The following is a 20,920-nucleotide window of genomic DNA, read 5'->3' as shown; positions in this document are numbered from 1 at the left end:
CAATGTTGAATATTAAAGTTGGAGCCTTGATCAGAGCCTTGTCTTGGGTTCATTCTTCTCTTGACACCCATCTCTTTTCATTTCCAGCCCCCTTTCAGATAAACCCAGTTCATCCATGGCTGCAAGATAGAGACATCAGAGACTGAAATAAAAGGCCATCCAGAGAATGCCCTACCTAGGGATCCATCCCATTTGTAGACGCCAAACACAGACCATTTTACTGATGCCAAGAAGTGCTTGTTGACAGGAGCCTGGTATGGCTGTCCTCTGAGAGGTTCTACCAGCACCTGACTAATACAGATGCAGATACTCACAGCCAAACATCTGACTGGGCCCAGAACCCCAGCTAGGGGAAGGACTGAAGAAGCTGAAGGGGATTGCAACCTCACAGGAAGAATATCAACAAACCAGGGCACCCACATCTCCCAGGGACTAAACTGCCAACCAAAGACTATACATGGAGGAATCCATGGGTCCAGGTACATGCCTAGTCAAGGATGGCTTTATCTGACATTAATGGAAGTGGAGGCTCTTGGTCCTGTGTAGGCTTGATGCCCCAGTGTAGGGGAAAGGAAGAGTTGTGAGGCAGGAGAGGGTGGGTGGGTTGTAGAACACCCTCATTGAGGCAGAGGGGAGGAAGGATGGGATGAGGGTGGTTTGTGGATGGGAAACTGGGAAGGAGGATATTATTTGAAATGTAAACTAATACAATGATTTTGAAAAAAAGAACAACTGATGGTGTTTTCAATTAACACTTGAGAAGTTAGAGTAAGACAAATAAAAGCCATTATAAACACTGCTCAAGTTTTTCACTTGAGTACATTTTTGAAGTTTGATAGTAACCCTGACATATTATGCTGATCTGAAGCTTTTAAAGCTGTATTTTTCTAATCCACACTATTGGCACAATTTCTAAAGTAATGGTTTTGTTCTGGGAAATGTTGCTGCCATTATTAGTGGTCTGACTGCAGTGCTTCCAGATTACTGCTGTGAGCAGCAGCCCCTCATGAGCTTGTGGTTCCTCAATAGACTGAAACATACTCTGTGTTGAGTTCTGGGTAGAAAATACTGCTGGCCTCACAGTGGTCCTTTCACTCACATAGCCATCACAGTTTCAATTAGGAGTCATACAATTTTGTCAATATTATCCTTGACAATATACACTTATTATTTGTGACATTTTCTTTTGAAAAAATTTTACCATTAGAAATAGGAAATTTTAAACTATTTGTCTAATATATTTCCAAAATGAATATCATAAACTGTATATGCTACTTTTATCAAATTCAGAATCATTTTTCTAGAAGGCTCATTTGTATACCAGTTTTTCTTTGCCCACATATTTACATATAAGTAAATAGACTTTGCTGTTCAGTTGGTGGAAACATTCAGAGAGAGTTGCAGCTAGAGTACAAGATTCCCAAGAATCCTCATTTGTCAGACTATGAACTGTTACAGATTTCTCATTTTATTCTCACCTACTCAAAACAGATCAGGTCTTACCAGCATAGTCTTTCAATATAACAATCTGTCTTAATTATTAAATACTTGATTCAATTTTCACCTAAATTCCATTTTAGCTACTCTCTGCTACATGGTGTTCATTCTCATGAAAAACAATAGTAAACCAATGTATTTATTTTAATGTCACTTGCTTGTTCTTGAAAGCAATGGTAAAAATTTTGCTATTCCATTTATTTCATTTTGCTTGTTGTTAGACAATTTTCATGCAAAGGGTTTTCTTTTTGAGTATGATCCAATTTTCCTTTGACCTTCTTATTTTTAGTTGGGGAACTGTGCAGGATTCAATCTGGTTTTGATGTAATTTTTTGTGAGCAAAGTATGTTCTACATAAACTCAATTAGGTCATATGACTCACAATCTTTCTGTGGTCTCACTGACTTTATGTTTTGGTCTAGAAACCTTTCAATTAATATTATGTGATTAGATAGACATTTTTAAATCACTCTTAAACATATAGGACAGTGAATATTTGCAAATACTGTAGTTTAAATTTCTTTTTTTATTTTGCAAAACACTTCCTAATGCTTTGTAGAGTGTACCAATTTGAGTAGCAGAATGAATGCTGGAGCCCTTGAGTGTTGCAGAGCCATCTGTTGTCTGTGGCTGCAGCTCTGTGATTAAAGCTAAGGAAGGACTAGGACATTGCTGGGAAAGGTGCAGAGCAGGTGCTGCCCTTGGAAAAGTTCACATCCATGCCAGGACATTTATTGTGTCTTCATTTTAGTTCCATTGTAGGTAAAACTTACAGAAATGACATTATTTGACTCCATTTCAAGAAAGATCTTCAACATTCACATTCATAGTCACACTCATACCTTTTCTTTTTTCTTTCTATTTATTTATTTACTTACTTACTTATTTATTTATTTAGGTGAAACCTTGGCACACACCAGCAGATTTGTAGAAAATCTAGACTTGGAACAATTTCTTGGAATCTATGTGTTTTTGCTTCATGCAAAGACTTCTGCTTTTGTTTTTCCAGATTGTCTTGTTTTTTGTGCTTTATTGTTTTGTTTTCAATGGTTCCTGGTCAATTCAATTCAATCCTTTATATTTTATTGATACACATATCATTCCCTCCAGTTCCTAACATTATAGCAAGCCACAAATGTCTGTGAAGAGAGGGACAGATTCTGGTGCTGGGCCACCTCTGTAGTTTGCCTCCCATTAAGTCCATAAAAATAGGCAACTGAGATACAGAGAAACAGAATTGTGTTCTTTATTTATATTTTACTTTGCCTAAGGAGTGATAACACTCGTAAGATGTTTGTGAAGAGATACAATTAAATAAGGGAATACATGACCTTTTCCAACAAATGTTTCTAGTTCTCTTGTTTATTTAAGAGGATGTTCCATTTAATTGTGCATCAAAGAGTTAACATTGATGAATTTAAAAAGACATAATCCGTGCTGTGATTTTTAATGTTGAAGAACATTAAACGCTATGCCAAAGTAGAATTGCACAGAGTTCCAAAGTTTATCTCCATGTCTCCCCATATGTGTTTTAGAAAATTTAAAACCCCAGTGATACTGAGAAAGCAATCAGTGATTTGTACTTGGTGGAAATCTTGAAATCCTGAAGGAGTGGCTAGGTTATTTTTAGGTATTTCCACTTTTTTTTTTTTCCATACAGGGAGCAAATATGTAAGCATTGTATGAAACAGGGAAGCTGAAGATTAATCACTGTAGAAACATCCTTTCTTATAATTATATCATTCCTATTACTTCTCTGTACTCAAAATGATCCAACTTGTCTGGAAAAAAAAATTGGTCAGACATTTATGCGATCATGTTAAGCATGAGTTGACATCTCACAAGATTTATGAGCAACTCTTCAATACCTGTCACCTCGTATCCTCTGTGCTTCCACTGTCTAGTAAAACTCAATTTATCTTCCATTAAAGCAGCCAGGAAAAATAAATAGATGTTGAGCTACATAGCTAAATGGGGTGTATGTGAAGGGGATATTCAATTTTGCCAAAAATTTTGCTAAAATCTCTCTACACACTCTGTCATATTCTTCAGTAATTTTTAAATACTCAGAGATGCTGAGAGTAAGCAAATGGCTTCCAACGTGTATGCAAAGCAAAATAAATAGAGAACATTGGAAAACAGCACTTTGTACACAGGTCTAGCGTTAGGTGCTATTAGTAGATTCAGCCCTAACAGTCTTTTACATTCTTTTTTCCTTCCAAAATGTAGTCAGTGACAAATATCTGTCTTTGCTTTCTTTGCAAGAAAGAACCAGATCCTGGATGGCCTCCAGGCCATCCAGACAACAATTTCAACTGGAATAAGTGACCTTTGGAAGGAACTAGAACACATCAGCCTTGCCAGACCTAGGAGACGTTGTAGTCAACTGGAAAGAACTGCAGCTTGTTCTCATGAAATTGCTTGTGAAGGAGACAGTGAAACATTAAGAGAAGATAAAAAACTTAAAAACAGAGGTATATCTGATGGAAAAACATGTATCCACAATACAGAATTAAAGTATAGTTAAATTTTGAGTTTTAAACTATCAATATTTGATATTCATGTTCAACAAATAAAGTTCTTTGAGTACAGGAAATCTGAATAGTTATGTAATGTTCATCTTTGAGTATTCAGAATCTCTGAAGCTAAAGAATCATTGATTTTTTTTTTCTTCAACTAGGTCAGAGTTCCTTGACATGCAATCCCATGGTAGCTGTTAGATGCTTTTAGACAGCTATCAAATATTTAATTTAGAAAATTATCAGTGCAGTCAAAGTTAAACTGATCCTCAGGAGTGAATGTCTTTAATAACAGCCTTCTGTAGGCAGAGAGAGAGGGGTAGAGCAAGGCTGCCAGGGAGACCTTGTTTCACAAAGGGTACATGGGTGGGGAAGGTATGTTGTAAAGGAAAACATATTATTTTCTCCTAATATTCATTTAGAAGTCATGATATTATTTCTTATGTAACTATGCAGAGGAAATTTGGGCCTACACTATCAGCAATAACACACTACAAAATCATTAAAACTTACACTGACTATAGATGGATTGCTGTGCTCAACAGCAAAGAAGTTACAGAAATCGCAAGGCAACTTTCCTTCCTTCATCCACATTTAGTGAATCATCTATATAATAGCTAACTGTCATTTAAAAAGTGTTGCTTGTATGAGGAACTATGGACAACTGAATAAAGTATTCTGAGAGTGAAAGAAATAGTCTTTCTAGGGGAAGAGCACATAAATTGTTGGGCCCTACTTGGCCCTGGTTTGGGCCTTGAGAGCAAACCCGAGACTGGCTCAAGTTTTGTATACTGTCTCAGTCACTTCCGTACTGGAGTGACTCAGCATGGCCTGCTTAAGCCTGCCTTTGCCTAGCTCCTGCAGTTGTAGAATAACTTTGTTGGCTCCATCAGTCACCCCATACCCTTCATCAACTTTCCCCTTCCCCTACTTTATCTCACCTCAGCAGAAAACTCCACCTCCTCTCTCAGCCCTTTATAAAGAAAAGATTGATACATTAAAACGAGTTCCTGCTTTGACAGACTCCTGGCTCAGGGTGGTTATTCTCTGGAGGCAGGAGATTCGAGCTGTGACACTCACCATCCCGCTCAGCCCCGAGAGGCTCGGCTGGACAGGGTTCTTTCTCTCCCTCTCGCCTGATTCTGCTGGTAAAGAGCCTGCAAGGCAATAAATTGTCCACCCAATAGCATTTGGTCAGCCTTGAAAGTAACATACAAGTAACATCATGCAGACAGTGTAGGGTGTGCTCAGGAATATATACACATACATATATGTGTGTGACAAAAATTAGTGAAAGAAGGAGGCTGTAAATTTGAATGATAACCAAAAGGGGTATATGGAACAGTTTTGAGGGAGGAAAAAAGAAAGGTGGAAGTGATATAATCATAGTATAATATCTAAACAAAATAAATGTAAATATACATCAATGTAAAAATGATTGAGGTAGAAAAGTTGTTTTGGAGAATGGCAACAGCCTAATGTGAAAGTATTATCCATAGTTCATAAAAATTCACGTGAAACCTTAGAAATACATGGCTATAATGAATTTACACATTAGTGTATTTGCTTAAGTAGAAGATTTCACTGTCGCTGAATACAAAGTGATTCTGTGAATAGAATTTCAGAACCAGGATATCATGGTATCTGTATAACACCATATAATAAAAAAAGTCTATGATTATGAGTTATCTGTTTCAATACATTATAAGAGTTTTCAAGAAAAAAAAATGCTTCAATGGTTTGTCTTAAATTATCTAGGATGAAGACACTACTCAGAACACAGGAGGATGGAGGCCAGTTCCAGCCGTGACCATATTAGTAGCTCCCTAGATGTTTGCATAGGGGCCAACTTAGGTGGAGTCTCAGATTTAAGTTGTCAAAATTTAAAATCAGTCCAAGACCTGCAAGTAATTTAACAGAGGCTGACATCCAAAATCTTGAGTAAATATTGAAGTTGGAACTATAGATGGAAATACTGGCATAGAAAAATATTAATAGCCAATATTTGTTTCAGTTATGGGAGTAACAAAAAGATAATTTGTAGCAGTATTTAGAAATGCAACATTATAAAGCTGTCAGAACATCCACATCAGTGTGGATTGACATTATGTGATTAAAGATTTTTTAAAATATTTTCACAACTAATTTTACATTTTGATGTGTATCTGTCTGTGTGCACAGGGGCAGGCACATGGGTTTAGCGTATGTGTGAAGGTCAGAGTACAGCTTAGAAGAACTGGCTTCATCTTCCCATGGAGATATATAACTGAGGTCATCAAGCTAGGCGGCAAGCATCTTATCTTTACTCAAGAGCCATTTTTAGGCCTATATTTTATTAGAAAAAAATTTAAAATCTACTGTAAGAACTAAAAATAGTTAAGAAAAATCTTTAGTGTCCAGTCCTGATAAACCTCTTATGGGATATCTGACATCAGTAGCCAGTTCAAGGTAACCATATTTAAGCATAGTTTATTGTCTATGCTCCCACGGAAGTTACTGGTTTATGTGATATTTTAATAAATAAATTGCTTTTCATTTATTAACTCATATGTGTATACACACACATATGTACATATGTACTTTCTTTTGAAATTAAGAATTCTGCCAGCTTAATATATATTAACAAATTTCCTAAATATTTTTCCATTTATATTACATGTGTAATAAGATAATGTAATGACATATGAATTTTACTGAATAAATTGGTGCATAATTTGGTTTTCAATGACAGTGTATATGAGACCCACATGTTTAAACCATGTTTGAGAGTGGATCAAAATTCTTCCAGATAGTACAATATGTGACAGTCCTATTATAAAGTTCACTTAGAAGACTGTAAGTCAAAACACTCTAAGGGAACAATCAATTTTGAAATGTGATCTTTATACAATTATTGCACCAGATGTTTCTGCTAAAAGAAACCAAACTATGACCTTTGCCATCATCAGCACCAAATCCATGTTTGCACAATTGAGTCAGATTTACGCATGAAACTGAGATCACAGTTTAATTTATTTAAAATCTTTTATTCTCAGCAAAATCAAATGTATCATTGAGTTTACATAGAAATTAAATTTCCAATCATATTTCCATAAAAATTCACTGGTGAAGTAAATGTTCATATTAGTGGCCAATTTTATGTACTATTTGATCATGCCAGTAGCAGAACAGGTCACCATTAAAAACTGGTAAGTAACATATCATAAATGTGCAAATATCATCTTAGTATTCTATTGTGTTACAATTGATACTAAATGTTTGCTAAATATATACCTATTACATAAAGCTTTTAAAAGTACAATAAAAATAACAAATTCTGTTTTAAAAAAAGCCATATAGATGGCTTCTAAACATCTCCATTATACAAATTCCAAAATCCTAGCTGAGAATCTAGAACTACAAAGACTTCTTGGTAAAACACACAGTACCTGCTAATTAAGGTTAAACTTAGCAGGTACAACAGAAGTAAGCAGGAATGCCATATGTATGCCATAGAGCATAATCATTCAAACATACAATTGCATAAGCACATTTGATTTCTGCTCTGCTCCTAATGAAAAGGTACCTTTAATACTTCCATAAAACTCTAGGAGTAACATATCTAATTAGTTTTGATAAAATTCCCACAAACTAAACCCAGATTTTCATTACTTTATTTTTCTTGTATTGTGATAAACAACATTAGAACTTTCGACATTTTTTTTTCTGCACTGGTAGTATTTTATATCATGAGTAAATATTGTGGAAGCAGATATTTTCAAAGGGTAGGTTCATTAGTACATCAGAATGAGTGCTAGAGAGTTTTATTGCTCATATTCATGATGAACAGCTAATGAGATTTTTTTGTGAAAAATGAAACTGTGACTTTAACAGAGCAAGTGAAAATTAAAATTGTTAAATTTTCTTAAATTTGAATAAAATGCCCCACCAAAAGTTTAAAGGATGAAAACTAACGTGGCATTGAGACGTAAGATTGGTGAGAGAAATACCGTATCACATGATAACTGCAGAATATGGGTAACATAAAACCGGGCAATAAGCATCACATCTGTAGAAAGCAAAAACTTCATTTCTTAAAATACTAGAGCAGATACTAGCCCAGTGTTACACTAATATGATAGCACATTAGAAATGAAATTTTCAGTTTTCCAAGGAAGTAATTTCTCCTCAATTGTTACTTGAGACAAATTAAACATTTTTAGAATATAACTTAAATGACTGATATTATTATTTCATATTTGCTACTATTCTGAATATATTTTATGTGATTACTACTAAAACCTATATTCTTATTTTACCAGATAGAATTTAGTCAGCTGGTAGCATAATAGCTAAACTTTAGGTTTTCATAATGAGGTAAAGTTTTTATTCACAAAATGACATACAGCTAATCAGTGTCAAAATAGAACATGTATATTGGCCTGTCTCTTCAGATATTTGGAAGCTATCAAGGTATGGTTTGGGGGACAAGGGTAATGAACTAATGTTCTAGAGAATGAGCATAAATGTCAAGGTAATGATATTTTAAAATTCAGACAAGGCAGGAAAACCTGTTTTTCAATTAAAAATTCACCCTTAACATAGAAGGGAACATAAAAGTCCAATATACATTATACTAAGTTCTGTTTAAAATAAAAGATAAATCAACAGTGAAAATGAGGAGACTGTTACTTCAACAGATCTAAAACATTTAGATATTCAAAAATATATTGGCACAAGTGTAATAGTTGTCTTAAAATAATGAATGATATATGTAAATAAACAAATTAAGCATGTTAGGATTACTCATTCGTGATGTCAGCACCTGCTGTCTAATGGGTCGAGACAAAACACTGTTCCTTCAAGAGTTAGTCCCATTTTGAACCCCTCCTGTAAAGTAGAATAAAATGGTTAAAGTGTAAACATTAATGACAAAAGAGATCATAATCATATCAATAAGCAAAAGAGACTACAAAATGTTATAATGTTTATGTTTAAAGTAAATTGAAATTTTGGCTTTTCAAAATTTAACAGATAAAATTCTATGAGTTCTTTCATACTACGGGACATTTTTCTGTCTTAAGTATATGAAATGAATGTGCAAGAGACATAAAAGAAAAAAACAATTTAAGACATGACATATAGTTTAAGACATCCATTTTTGTAGTAGACGTTTTCAATATTTCATTTTACTATAATTTATTACTAATTTTAAAAGGTGTGTGTGTGTGTGTGTGTGTGTGTGTGTGTGTGTGTGTGTGTAGGTTTTCAACTAGAAGACTAGAACATGGTACTGCATATCCTGGAACTGGAGTTGTAGACAGTTCCATTTTTGATTTGTAGATGAGTCATTTTTATCAGTGCTGTAAATTAAACTCAGGTCCTCTATGAGAGTAAATACTTTTTTACCCCTGTGTTACTTGTCCACACCCTCTATGACTGAGAGTTCACAGAAGTCTGATAACATTCATGTTTTGCTTCTGGCTATAACGGTCCACATCTGGGTAAAATACTTTTCAAGGACAGTGCTATACTCCTAACAGGATGTAGTACTATGGACCACTATAACCGTCTGAAAGCTGCCCATCAGTTCTGCTGCTACTTTTTCTTTACATACATTTTTGCTATTATTTTTAATTTTGAAATTATAAATATGATTACATCATTTCTACCATCCTTTCCTCCCTGTAAAACATTAATATACCACCTCTTGCCCTCTTTCAAATTATGGCCTTCTTGGTTTTGTAATTGCTGATCTACCTATCTATCTTTTAATCATCTATCTATCTATCTATCTATCTATCTATCTCTATAAATCAACTGTCTATCATATATATATGTATAAATTTTCATAGTCTTGTTTTTTAACTTCTGATCCATTAGAATGTTTTTGAGGTTAAGATACCACCTACTTATTGAACATTAAGAGAATATTTCTCTCTATCTTTCTCTCCTTTTATTCTTCCTGCCTTCTTTCTTTTTTGTTACTTGGTTGGAGAGGGTGCAGTTGTTTGGTTTGGTTTGTTTTTTTGAGGCAAGGTTTCTCTGAATAACCCTGCTTATCCTGGAACTCACTTTCTAGACTAGGGTAATTTTTAACTCAGAGATGGACCTGTCTCTGCCATCTGGACTCTGAGATTAAAGAAATATGCCATCACACCTAGCATCTTTTCTACTTTGCAAAGAAATAATTAAATTATAAACTGCCTCTTATACTCCAATCTTTCTCTAACCTCATCTTGCCTCTAAATCAATGCACACTGGCTAACAAAGAAGCATAGATATGTGCTAATCAGAGGAAATACAGGTCACATTGTAGGTTTCTTTAGGAGTCATTGTGATAGTACCTCATTACTTTCATTTACAATCAGCATTTAATATATTAATAGTTGTGTAATACAAACATTATCATATACAGAAGAAATCACATCTATAGTCAGTGCTCAGAGAACCTCTTTATGTTTATTCCACACAGACTGGATAGCAATATTAGTATTAGAAAGGTTTATAAACTTCTTCCCACCATTTAGATGCAAACCATATTCAACTGGGTGATGGACATAGTAGTTATCAATCATTTTAAAAGCCTGTATTATAATAAGAACTATTTGTTATGTGCATGTGTGAATAGTAATTAGTTTTAAAGTGAATACTAAAAATAATATTCACTATTTTTTCAGATATCTGGTTTCTACCTGAAGACTTGTACATTGTCGTTATCTAGTATATTTTGAATAATAGATGATGATAAATAGATGATAAAAAAAAGTGCTTGCAAACCACTTAGAATACCATTGCTATTGCAAATTACTTAGCTTAATCTAATCATCAACTAAGAGATATGTTCTTGTAGGCTCACTGATTTTCTTTCCTCCTGAAATAAAACTCCCTGTATATTTATCAACCTTTCTTCAGCAGTTTTATTTTTATTTCATGATGTAATGAATGTTGACTTCTCTCTTGAATCTTTAAATCTGTTTTAAATTGTGGCTTAAAGAGTCTCCTTAGTGAAGTAGGCAGTGCTTCAGTCTCATAAAAAAGGCATATTTATTTAATGTAATTATAGGACTACTTTGATAAAAGAATTACTTTATAATTAGTTAAAACATTAATCGTATTCTTTTCATATGAAAAGATTTGCTGAACTGTAGTTTTCTGTTCTGAAACAGAGAAGAGTATAGAGAGAAGACAGAAGAACTCCTATGGCCTAAATGCTCAGATAATGAGGTGAGCCCTTAATTATCCCATCAAGTTTCAGGAGGGCAAAAGCATTTTTATTTATAAAATATATAACCTATAATTGTCTATTCTGTTGTCTAAAAGAACTTCTTTAGATTTCTAATCAAACTAATTTATTTTGACTACAACAAAGTATTAATATTTATAGTATCAATTTATTTCCATTACTTTACAATCATGAATAAGGCCAACAACCATAATTTCATGTGTAAAAACTTTAAAAATTTATATTTGTTCATGTTCATATTTAAATATAAGTGTAAATATTAGTATAAGTTTAGTATCAAATTAGTATGACTTCCCATAAAGATGCTAAGTTATGATCTAACCTTGATTTAGAAAGCATTTAGACTTCATACTTCTCAACAATTTCGCTCATACTGTTTATTTAAAAAATTGTCTGTTAATTAAAAATGGCACTTAGATTTTAAAAAATTATTTGTATGTCTACTTTGACTACATCTACACATAGGTTAGACTATTGTGGCTCTTTTCTCTGAGTCAGGGCTTATTATTCATGCAATGAATGTTTGGCCTTCCAATCATTTGTCTGTTTCTTTAAGTATACACATGCATGTAGGTGCATGTGTCTATATAAGTTTGCATGCACATATTTATGAATGCATATGGAAGCTAGAGACCAATTTTGGACATCATTCCCCAGGAATGCTACCAACCTCCTTGAGATATTGACCTGGAGGCATTGCTTGTATTTCATTTATACATAGGTTCCCAATTTTTTTTTCATTTTTATAAATTTCTTTTTTTTTTAACTTTTATTGCATTATGATGAGAAAAGTTACATGATTTCAATTTGTCTGAATTTGTTAACATTTAAAAACATACTTTAAGTAAATAAAATTAAATAGAATTAAATCAAATTCTTGTTTCCCTTTTGTACCCCAACTCCTCCCAGAGACCCCTTCTTCAATACTCTCAATATCTTTTTTGTCATATTCCTTAAAATTTGTAAAATATTATAAAAATAAAAATGAGTACTATAAAAGTTGTTTGATATAAAACAACAATCAATTTATCAGTGTTATGTAGGTGCTTGCCTACAGAAATACTGAAAATACATATGTTTTTCTCAGTATAAATTTCAAATAACTCCAAACATATTAACTGTATATTTCAAAATAATACATCACTACTAGTATTTACTTCAATGAACATAAATATATAAAGTCTTTTTGTTTGTTTGTTTTGTATTTAGTAGAGTTTAAAGTCTTGGCTCTTTCTGTAGAACAAGCCCAATAAGAACTAGACATTCGATTTCATTGTAATAAGGCTGTACTTCAATGACCCTCACATCACCAAAGGATTTTACCTCCATTGTAGCTAAGCTGAAAGTTGATAGTTCTGCTGCGCCAAGGAATGAAATGTAGGCACGATTTTTGGATACAGACTTCCTGCTATGGTCAAAACTATTTGACTTGAGTGACTTTACTCTCAGGCCACAGAGAACAGGTTACATTCATTTAAGAAATGGTGTGTGTATTAAGATAGTCTATCCATAAAGTCATTCACCAACTGTTTCAATGAACAGTGGTTCTGCTTGGAGGGTGGCACAGACATTAGGTGTGGGTAAGAATCTGGTTCATTGGCTGTGATAATTTAGAAAAGCATTCATCTCAGAGAAAGAGTAACTTGTAAAGTCCTCTTCTTCAAACTTGATACAAGAGCTACAAATGGCAAGCAAAGCATTCAGTCTCACTTTGTTGTTCTCTTTCCTACAAGTCACCTCCCAAGTTAATTGTCTATGTCTCCCTTGTGTATATAAATACTTTTGAAATATATAAGCTGTTCTAAAACCATAGTATAGTGTAAAAACATGAAATAAACAATACTACTAATAGAGAGGCTGAGATAGGAGAAGTAAGATTTCAAGACCCTTGTGTTGTACACAAGGCTCCCAAATTTTTAAGCAGTTGACTTGATATTTATATACAATTCTTTCATTCTTTTTTAGACTTGCCATTGTTTGAAAAAATATTACAATAGTTTATGCAAGTGTGCATGTTTGTGCAAACATGCATGTTCATGTATGTGTGAGATTTGTATACTCATGTGGCTCAGGTGTATATGTTGTATAAATATTGGTGTACATATACATGCATGGGTATGTATATGAATGCTGGAGATCAAGGTTGACTGTTATTTTTTAGGTCTTCCATTTCATTGGCGTGAAACTTCCCAGTTAGGTTACATTGCCTAACCAATATACCCTAGGAAACATCAGGTCTCTGTCTTTCTAGTGATGGGATTACCCTGGATTTTTTTTTTTGTGGGTTCTGAGATTAAGAATTTCGTGTTTGCATGGCAACAACTTTGCCAACTGAGTTATTCTCCTCAACTTCTATTTCATTATTTCAATTCATAAAATATACTCACAGCTATCAATAGTATCTTATTCCTTTTTCTGAGAAAGACACGTTCCTTACAGTTTAAATTATATCACATCAAATAACTATATGATTGATTTTTAAAAATATATTAAATTGCTCAAGTATTTGAAATAAAATATGGCTTGACATTTCTTCTTTAATTCTTACATGCATGAAACATTCCTAAAATTTCAAAGTCAGTACTGAAACTATTGGTAATAATTTAGTTTTAATCCTATATAATAAAAAAAGAATACCACTAATGTCACATACTACATGACATTATTTAATTAGCTTATTATACTATATTGGCATTTTTACACATTATGTAAAGATAGAGTAGCCATATGTGCACATTAGATCATTGTAGACTATGAATGAAAGAAATATTATTTCACTATATTTAAGGTGACCTTGTAAGTCTTGAACTAACAAAAACACACAATAAAATGAACTATGAAGTACTGACAATAATTGAAATATTAGCCTGAAGATCTGAGCTGTGAAACCTCTTTAAACACACTGACTTAATCACATACAACCATATAAAACTTCTTTGAATAGATATTAAGTGAAACATGCAAATACAAATATTTTAGCACTTAAAAAGTTTGTTAGCTCTTTAAATTATGAAGTGAGATACCAACCATCTCTGGCGCTACCCACCATGAAAGCAGGAGGATAAAAGAGGCATTAAGAAATGTATTAGAAACCTGAGAGTCAAAAGCATTGGATCTCAGTCTAAGATTACCTGATTATCGTATTTCTACATCACTCTTGTATCACATTTCTCAAACTTGGTGAGGTCAAACGTCTGTAGGTGAAGGCTTATCCTTTAAAACTTGTACAAGTCTTATGTTTACTATTAAAAACAAAATGCCTTCATGGCAAGTCTTCATCATCTGCATCAGCCTAAGAACATTACTCCTCCCAGCTTCCACGCTCATGTTCTACAGGCATTGTCCCAGATAATTCATTCAAGCAATCACAGATGACAACAAAGGAAAATAATTCAGAGGACACAGCACTGTGTCTCATTAAGCAGCCACTTATTTTTCTTGCTTTTTTTATTAGATATTTTCTTTATTTACATATCATATCATATGATATCTCCTTTCCCAGTTTCCCCTCCGGAAAAAAAAAAAAAGAAAAAGAATAAAATAAAGCAAAAACAAAACCAAAAGACAAAATCCTTGTTCCCTCCCCCCTCTTCCTGCTTACCAACCCACCCTCTCTTGCTTTTAAGTGCAGCTTTCAGATACTGAACTGTAAAGGTGAGAGATCAATCTTATTAGGCATATTGCATGTTGAGATTGATAGAGGTCGATTGGGTGGTCTCTGTTTTACTCCAAAATGCTATATTTCTTATTTTAACTAAACATTTTAATGTGAACTTTGTTGATATTATGATGATTATAAAAAATATATGGCTCAGTCATAAATGAATTTTTCAGAATATTTTAAAAATATAATCATTTTAGTAAATTAAAAAAAATAAAATAAAGTTTTGTAAAAAGAAATCAGAACTGATTGAATTTGAGAAATTCTGATATATTCTTTGAAAACATCAAGGCATGTTTTAAATAGTTCAACATTTTAAATGCAGTCATATTACTAAATCTAGAACAAAAAATGATAAGCACATAATAATTAGAAAATGCAGCAGCATGCCCTTTTATCTGAATGGAAGGATATTTATATTGTCTCAAGAAAAGGAGTGTGCTCACCAGCTTTAGATCACAGTTTATTCTCTGGTTTGGGGGTAGGTTGGCAGGGGTGATGAAGCTCAAGGAGAGAGTGAATTAATCAGGACAACTAGCAGAAATAACTCAACTTCCTCACATTAATGTCTCAACTATCTCTTCTCATTCAGTTCCAAGTAACTCATGCTGTTCTGAATTTTATCAGTTATGAATACTTGTGAAGTAAAATAAGACATAATTGTTTTATCCAAACATGGAGGGCAAATATAAAGAGAAGCCATTATTCCAATTGAAGGATGACAATCTTTCCATCAATGGAAACATCTATAAAGCTTTAAAAAACACTTTCTTTCATCTTACAGAAAAATTTAAAGATGCTTGACCAACCTCCTAAAGAAGTTGCCACTGGTATTTGCCTTCTCAAAAGTCAAGGAGTCATGACCCACAGTTACAATGCTTCTTCACAAGGAAAAAAAAAATATGCTAGTCTTACAAAGATTTTCCCTTATCCAATCCTTTTAAAATTTTGAAATTCAGAACTATTAAGACTGAAACAAAGTATTACAATTTCATTACAATGACTTTTTAAAAAGTTCTATAATTTAAAAACATACAATTCTGTCATTTGGATTAAAAATAACCATCTTCTTTCCATTGTATACTGATTCATTCAAAGAAAGAAAGACACAGCCCTTGGCATGTGTAAGTGTTCTATAAAGTGTAGTTATTTTTAGTCTAACTGCTTTAAGCAGTTAAGTTGCCTTTATAGCAAGGATAGAGTTTTGGTACAAACTCTATATGAACCTATATGAAGGATAGAGTTTTGGTACAAACATTTTGTTGTTGTTGTTTCAGATTAAAAGAAATAAACAATCTGTTAAAATAGTTACCTGCATCTCATCTAATTTGGACTGAATATCAGGAGGGAAGTCCCCTGATCCACAGTTAAATGGGTCAAAAGGTTCAGCTCCAAAAAGATCCCGTTCTGTAGGGAAGAAAACGCTTGGTAAGAGATATGATGAAACATTAGTTGAGATAGAACAAAACTAGGAGTATAACTTAAAAAGTATAAATTTAATTATTACATTAATAAAAGTATTTACAGAATCAAATGAGCTACTGATACTTACATTTTATGTTGTATATTCTTGAACCAAGTTAGGAAAACTATATTTTGTGATAATAAAAATTCTCTGTCAAGATGGGTTTAGTCACATTTAGGGACAGTATGGCCATAAACAAATGTATATTCTTATTCACATGTGAATATTGGTGTCAAATATTTATATCTGTATGTTTAACTTGGAGTATCTGGAGCAACTAGGAAACTAAAATTGGATTATTGGTGAGGAAAGTCAAGAAAGATCTTATGGGAGGGGAGTAGTGGTGGACACAGGTAATATGGAAGGAAAAAATGCAGAAGAAAGTTTGGGGAGAGAGAGGAGTGGGAGAGTCGAATAAAGAAGAGAGTTGGAGGAAGCAGAACTAACCATAATGATGCATGAAAAAGTCATGTTGAAACCTTTTATTTTATAAGCTTCATGTGTGTATTTCTGTGTTCATATAAGTGAGTTTAAGTGCAGTTATACAACACAGAGGATAAGTTTCCTTCCAGGCAACATAGATCGACAAATATAAAACCCAATATCAAATGAGGAATATCTAACTGAGAAGTTTATCAGGGGTGTCCAAGTAGTTACCCCCTCCAAAAAAAGAAGAAATACCACTATAACATCTTAGTGAAGGGTCTATAGTTGTGAAGAGACACCATGGGCATGGCAACTCTTATGAATATGAAAAAAAAAAACCATTTAGTTAGGGCTGGCTTACACTTCAGAGGTTTAGTCTACTATCATCATGGTGTGAAACGTGGTGGTATGCAAGCAGACATAGTGCTGGAGAAGTAGCTAAGAGTGCTACATCTTGCTCTGTAGCCAGTACAAAGGGACTATGTGCCACAGTAGACATAGATTGAGCTATGCTCAAGATAGGAAACCTCAAGACTGCCCCCACAGTGACACATTTCCTCCAACAAGGCTTCACCCCTTAATAGTTAGTATCACTCCCTATAGGCCAAACATTCACTGGAGCCAAACCACTACATTCTACTCCTTGGCCTCCCAAAACTTGTTAGGTACAGCCTAATACAGAATTTTATTCTGTCTAACTTTAAAAGTCCCCATAGTTTCTTTCAATCTCAAGCCTGTCTAAAAGTCCAAAGTCCAAAAGTCTCTTCTGAGACTCATGCAATCTCTTGACTGTAGTTTCCTATAAGATAAAATAAAAAAGCATATCACACACTTTTCAACATATCTTGGCGCAGGATACACATTAACATTCCAAAAGAGAGAAAAGACACCAGAATGAGAAAATACTGGACCAAAGCAAGTCCAATAAGCAGCTGGGCAAACTCCAAAAAACTCTGCATCTCCATGCCTGATGTCAGAAAGTGCTCTTCAGAGCTCCAACTGCTTTTAGCCCTATTGACTACTACACACTTCTATCTATTAAGCTGGTTCCACTCACTGTTAACAGCTCTCCTTGGCTAGTCTCCAAAGCTCCTCAGGCTTCACTTTCACAGGCCCATGCAATGGCTTCTCTAGGCCTCCAAGAATGAACACCCCTGACACATGCCTGGTCTCAGCAGCTTTCCTTAGCCATGGAGGGAGAATCCAAAATTCCTTTCTTCTATCCTTGACTCTAAAGCCGAAACCATGTGGCCAAATCTGCCAACATCTGTTGCTTGCTGGGGCCAGAACACACGGCCCTCTTATTCATATTCAATGACATCTTCACCAGTTCTCTGTCTCTGTCTCTGTCTCTGTCTCTGTCTCTCTGTCTCTCTGTCTCTCTGTCTCTCTCTCTCTCTCTCTCTCTCTCTCTCTCTCTCTCTCTCTCTCTCTCTCTGTGTGTGTGTGTGTGTGTGTGTATGTGTGTGTGTGTGTGTGTGTGCATGCGTGTGTGTGTGATGGATTCCTTTATTTCCTAAGCTTGGTTGTCAGGGAACTTGCTCTATAGATCAGGCTGACCTTGAACTCAGCTATCTGCCTGCCTCTGTCTCTGCAGTGGTAGGATTAAAGGTATGTGCACCACCACACATGGCTCTAAGTGTTTCTTTCATTTCTTTTGATATGTTGGAAGCTTAGCCGGGTGTGGTCTTGCCCTGAGTTCACTATTCCTTTCATTGCATTTAGCATGAAGCTTTTCTTTAATCTGTTTATCTCCTTGAACACAGGATTTAGATCCATTCCAATTCATGATGCCTCTTTTCTTCTTGAACTATGTATTTTTTTATTTCTCTTGAGCAGCTTTCTCCTCTCATTAGTGCTTCATAAGAATGAACAGTAGTACCCACATGACTAAATCAATACTAAGATATTCTGAAAATTTTCTGCAACACAACTAATTCAGAACTCCTCAATTTAGCCTGAGGTAAAGTTTTCAGACACGGTCAAAGAGCAGCCACATTCTTCACCAGAATATTACAGGAATAGTCTCTACAATTCATATTAACATTCTTCTCCTCTAGGCACCCACAATTCAAATCAACTCAGCACCACTGTCTTCCATGCTTCTATTAGGATAGCCCATTAAGCCTTATTTAAACCATCCCAACTGCTTTTCTAATCCAAACTCCCAACCTCTACATGCTTCCAAACAAAATCATAGTCATGCCTATCACAGCAATACCTCAGGCCCTGGTACCAACATCTGTCTTGGTTATCGTTTTATTTTTGTGAAAAGACACATGAACATGGCAACTCTTACAAAGGAAAACATTTAATTGGGGCTGGCTTACAGTCTAAAGGTTTAGTCATTATTGTCATAGAAGATATGCAGGCTGAGATGGCCCTGAAGAGGTAGATCAGAGCTCGACATCTTGATCTGCAGGTAGTAGGAGGTGACTGTGTGTCACACTGGGTATAGACTCAACATAGGATACTTCAAAGCCTGCCTCCATACTGACACACTCCCAACAAAGCCACATCTACATACACAAGGCCTTAGTTCCTATCAGAGCTATTCTCTATGGGCCAAACATTCAGACTGTTGTCTATGGGGACCATTCCTATTTAAACCACCACACTAAAGTTCAGGCCTTTATATCAAGATTTTATTACTGAAGACACTACATACTATTACTTGGGTCACACCACATGGAGAAATCAAGTTGGCACTGACAAGAAAGCTTGATTAATGCTGGCTAACTTTCATAGTACCATAGCTACTATTTAGACTTGGCTACTAAGAGAAAAAACATTATTAACAGTCTTTCCCAGTTGTAAATTCTCTGAAATGTGATAATGACTGCTGTGGTAAGATACAGTCATGGATTCAATAGTGTAACAAAGGTTATGATGGTAACTAACTGCTTTCAGATTGAATCTAAGGGCTGGTCCACAGGAGGAAGAACCATATCTGGTTCTGTTAATCTGACCAAGACCCATGATTGAAGAGATCACAGGCCTCAAATTGAAACTACTATTATTCTACCAAAATGACTAAATATTAAATTGCCTTCTAAATTCAGATTTTAATGCCTGTAGCTTAGTGTAACTTTCAGACTTCATCTTTGTACAAAATATGGTGATTAATGTATAATCTCACAATTGATCAAAATGTAGAGAATAAACATTGTTGAAGTACTCATCCACAAATGAGATATCTAAATGATCTATCCCTCAAAGTTAGGAATCATTTTGGAAGAGGAGATGGAAAGACTGTTCAGAGATTAGGAAGGACTGGGGCAAAGCAGTGTCATGCAGATATGACTGAATATCTGTACTCATAAATTCACGTTAGCTGGGATGTTCTGCTCAACATCAAGCAAGTTAACCTTTCAGCATGGAGAAGAAAGGGGTTCATGAGCTCCCAACTTCTAGTTGAGGAACTGTTTACATCTGTTGACTTCTAGGTATGTGAGAGCCAGTTTTCTTAAAGGGTGTATCTTCTATGAGTGGACCCACACTTAAAAAGAGCAACACAAATTTGGTTGGATGAATTATATGAATAGGAGGAGGACATGAAGTTGAGAAAAGGTAAGGACTTGGAAGAGAATCTGCCTGGAAGAGTTACAGGCCGGAGAGGGGGGTAAATATGATCAAAATTTATTGTAAAACATCTTCATATAGTCAATAAAACTAATATTAAAAATTCTCTAGTCACGAATAGTGGTTCATATCTGTAGTACATTCCTGGGGGTGAGGGAAGTTCCAAAATGTTCAAAGCCAGCATTGGCTAAAGGGTAAGACCCTGTCTCAAGGAAATCATAATGGTAAAATATCTGTGGCCATGATGAGTTGCTTTCTAGAGTATTTTCTGTGTCTTTAGTGTAACTTCTTAACAACATTGCTAATATTTAGTAACTGACCTATTACAACGCTGATGTTTTATCGTAGAATTCACTAACATTAATATAATTAGCATATGAGATTTCTTTAATTCCATTTGTTGCTGTCTCACAACAAAATGGCAAAGAAGCATGAAGAATTTGTAAGTTAGCTCTTTACTTGTAATTCATAAACTTGAATGTTGCTTTTAAGAAAAAATTCAAGCTGGGCAGTGGTAGCACATGCCTTTAATCCCAGCACTTGGG

General features: G+C 34.5%; 1 protein-coding gene across 2 annotated transcripts in view; it reads right to left on the bottom strand.

Annotated features, from left to right (window-relative positions):
- Positions 1 to 7,010: 7,010 nt before the first annotated feature.
- Gulp1 (GULP PTB domain containing engulfment adaptor 1) overlaps positions 7,011 to 20,920 on the bottom strand; it is a 256,656-nt gene continuing 242,746 nt past the window's right edge. For both annotated transcript variants that reach the window (XM_031367384.1, XM_031367385.1), the window contains 2 exons: positions 16,215 to 16,309; positions 7,011 to 8,885 (listed from right to left, as the gene is read on the bottom strand). In XM_031367384.1, the coding sequence (XP_031223244.1) occupies positions 8,814 to 8,885; positions 16,215 to 16,309 (167 nt within the window). In that variant the 3' untranslated portion in view covers positions 7,011 to 8,813. The remainder of the gene's footprint in view (positions 8,886 to 16,214; positions 16,310 to 20,920) is intronic.

This window comes from Mastomys coucha, unplaced genomic scaffold, assembly GCF_008632895.1.
Source record: "Mastomys coucha isolate ucsf_1 unplaced genomic scaffold, UCSF_Mcou_1 pScaffold14, whole genome shotgun sequence".
Lineage (NCBI taxonomy): Eukaryota > Metazoa > Chordata > Mammalia > Rodentia > Muridae > Mastomys > Mastomys coucha.
This window is presented reverse-complemented; position numbering and strand designations above follow the sequence as displayed.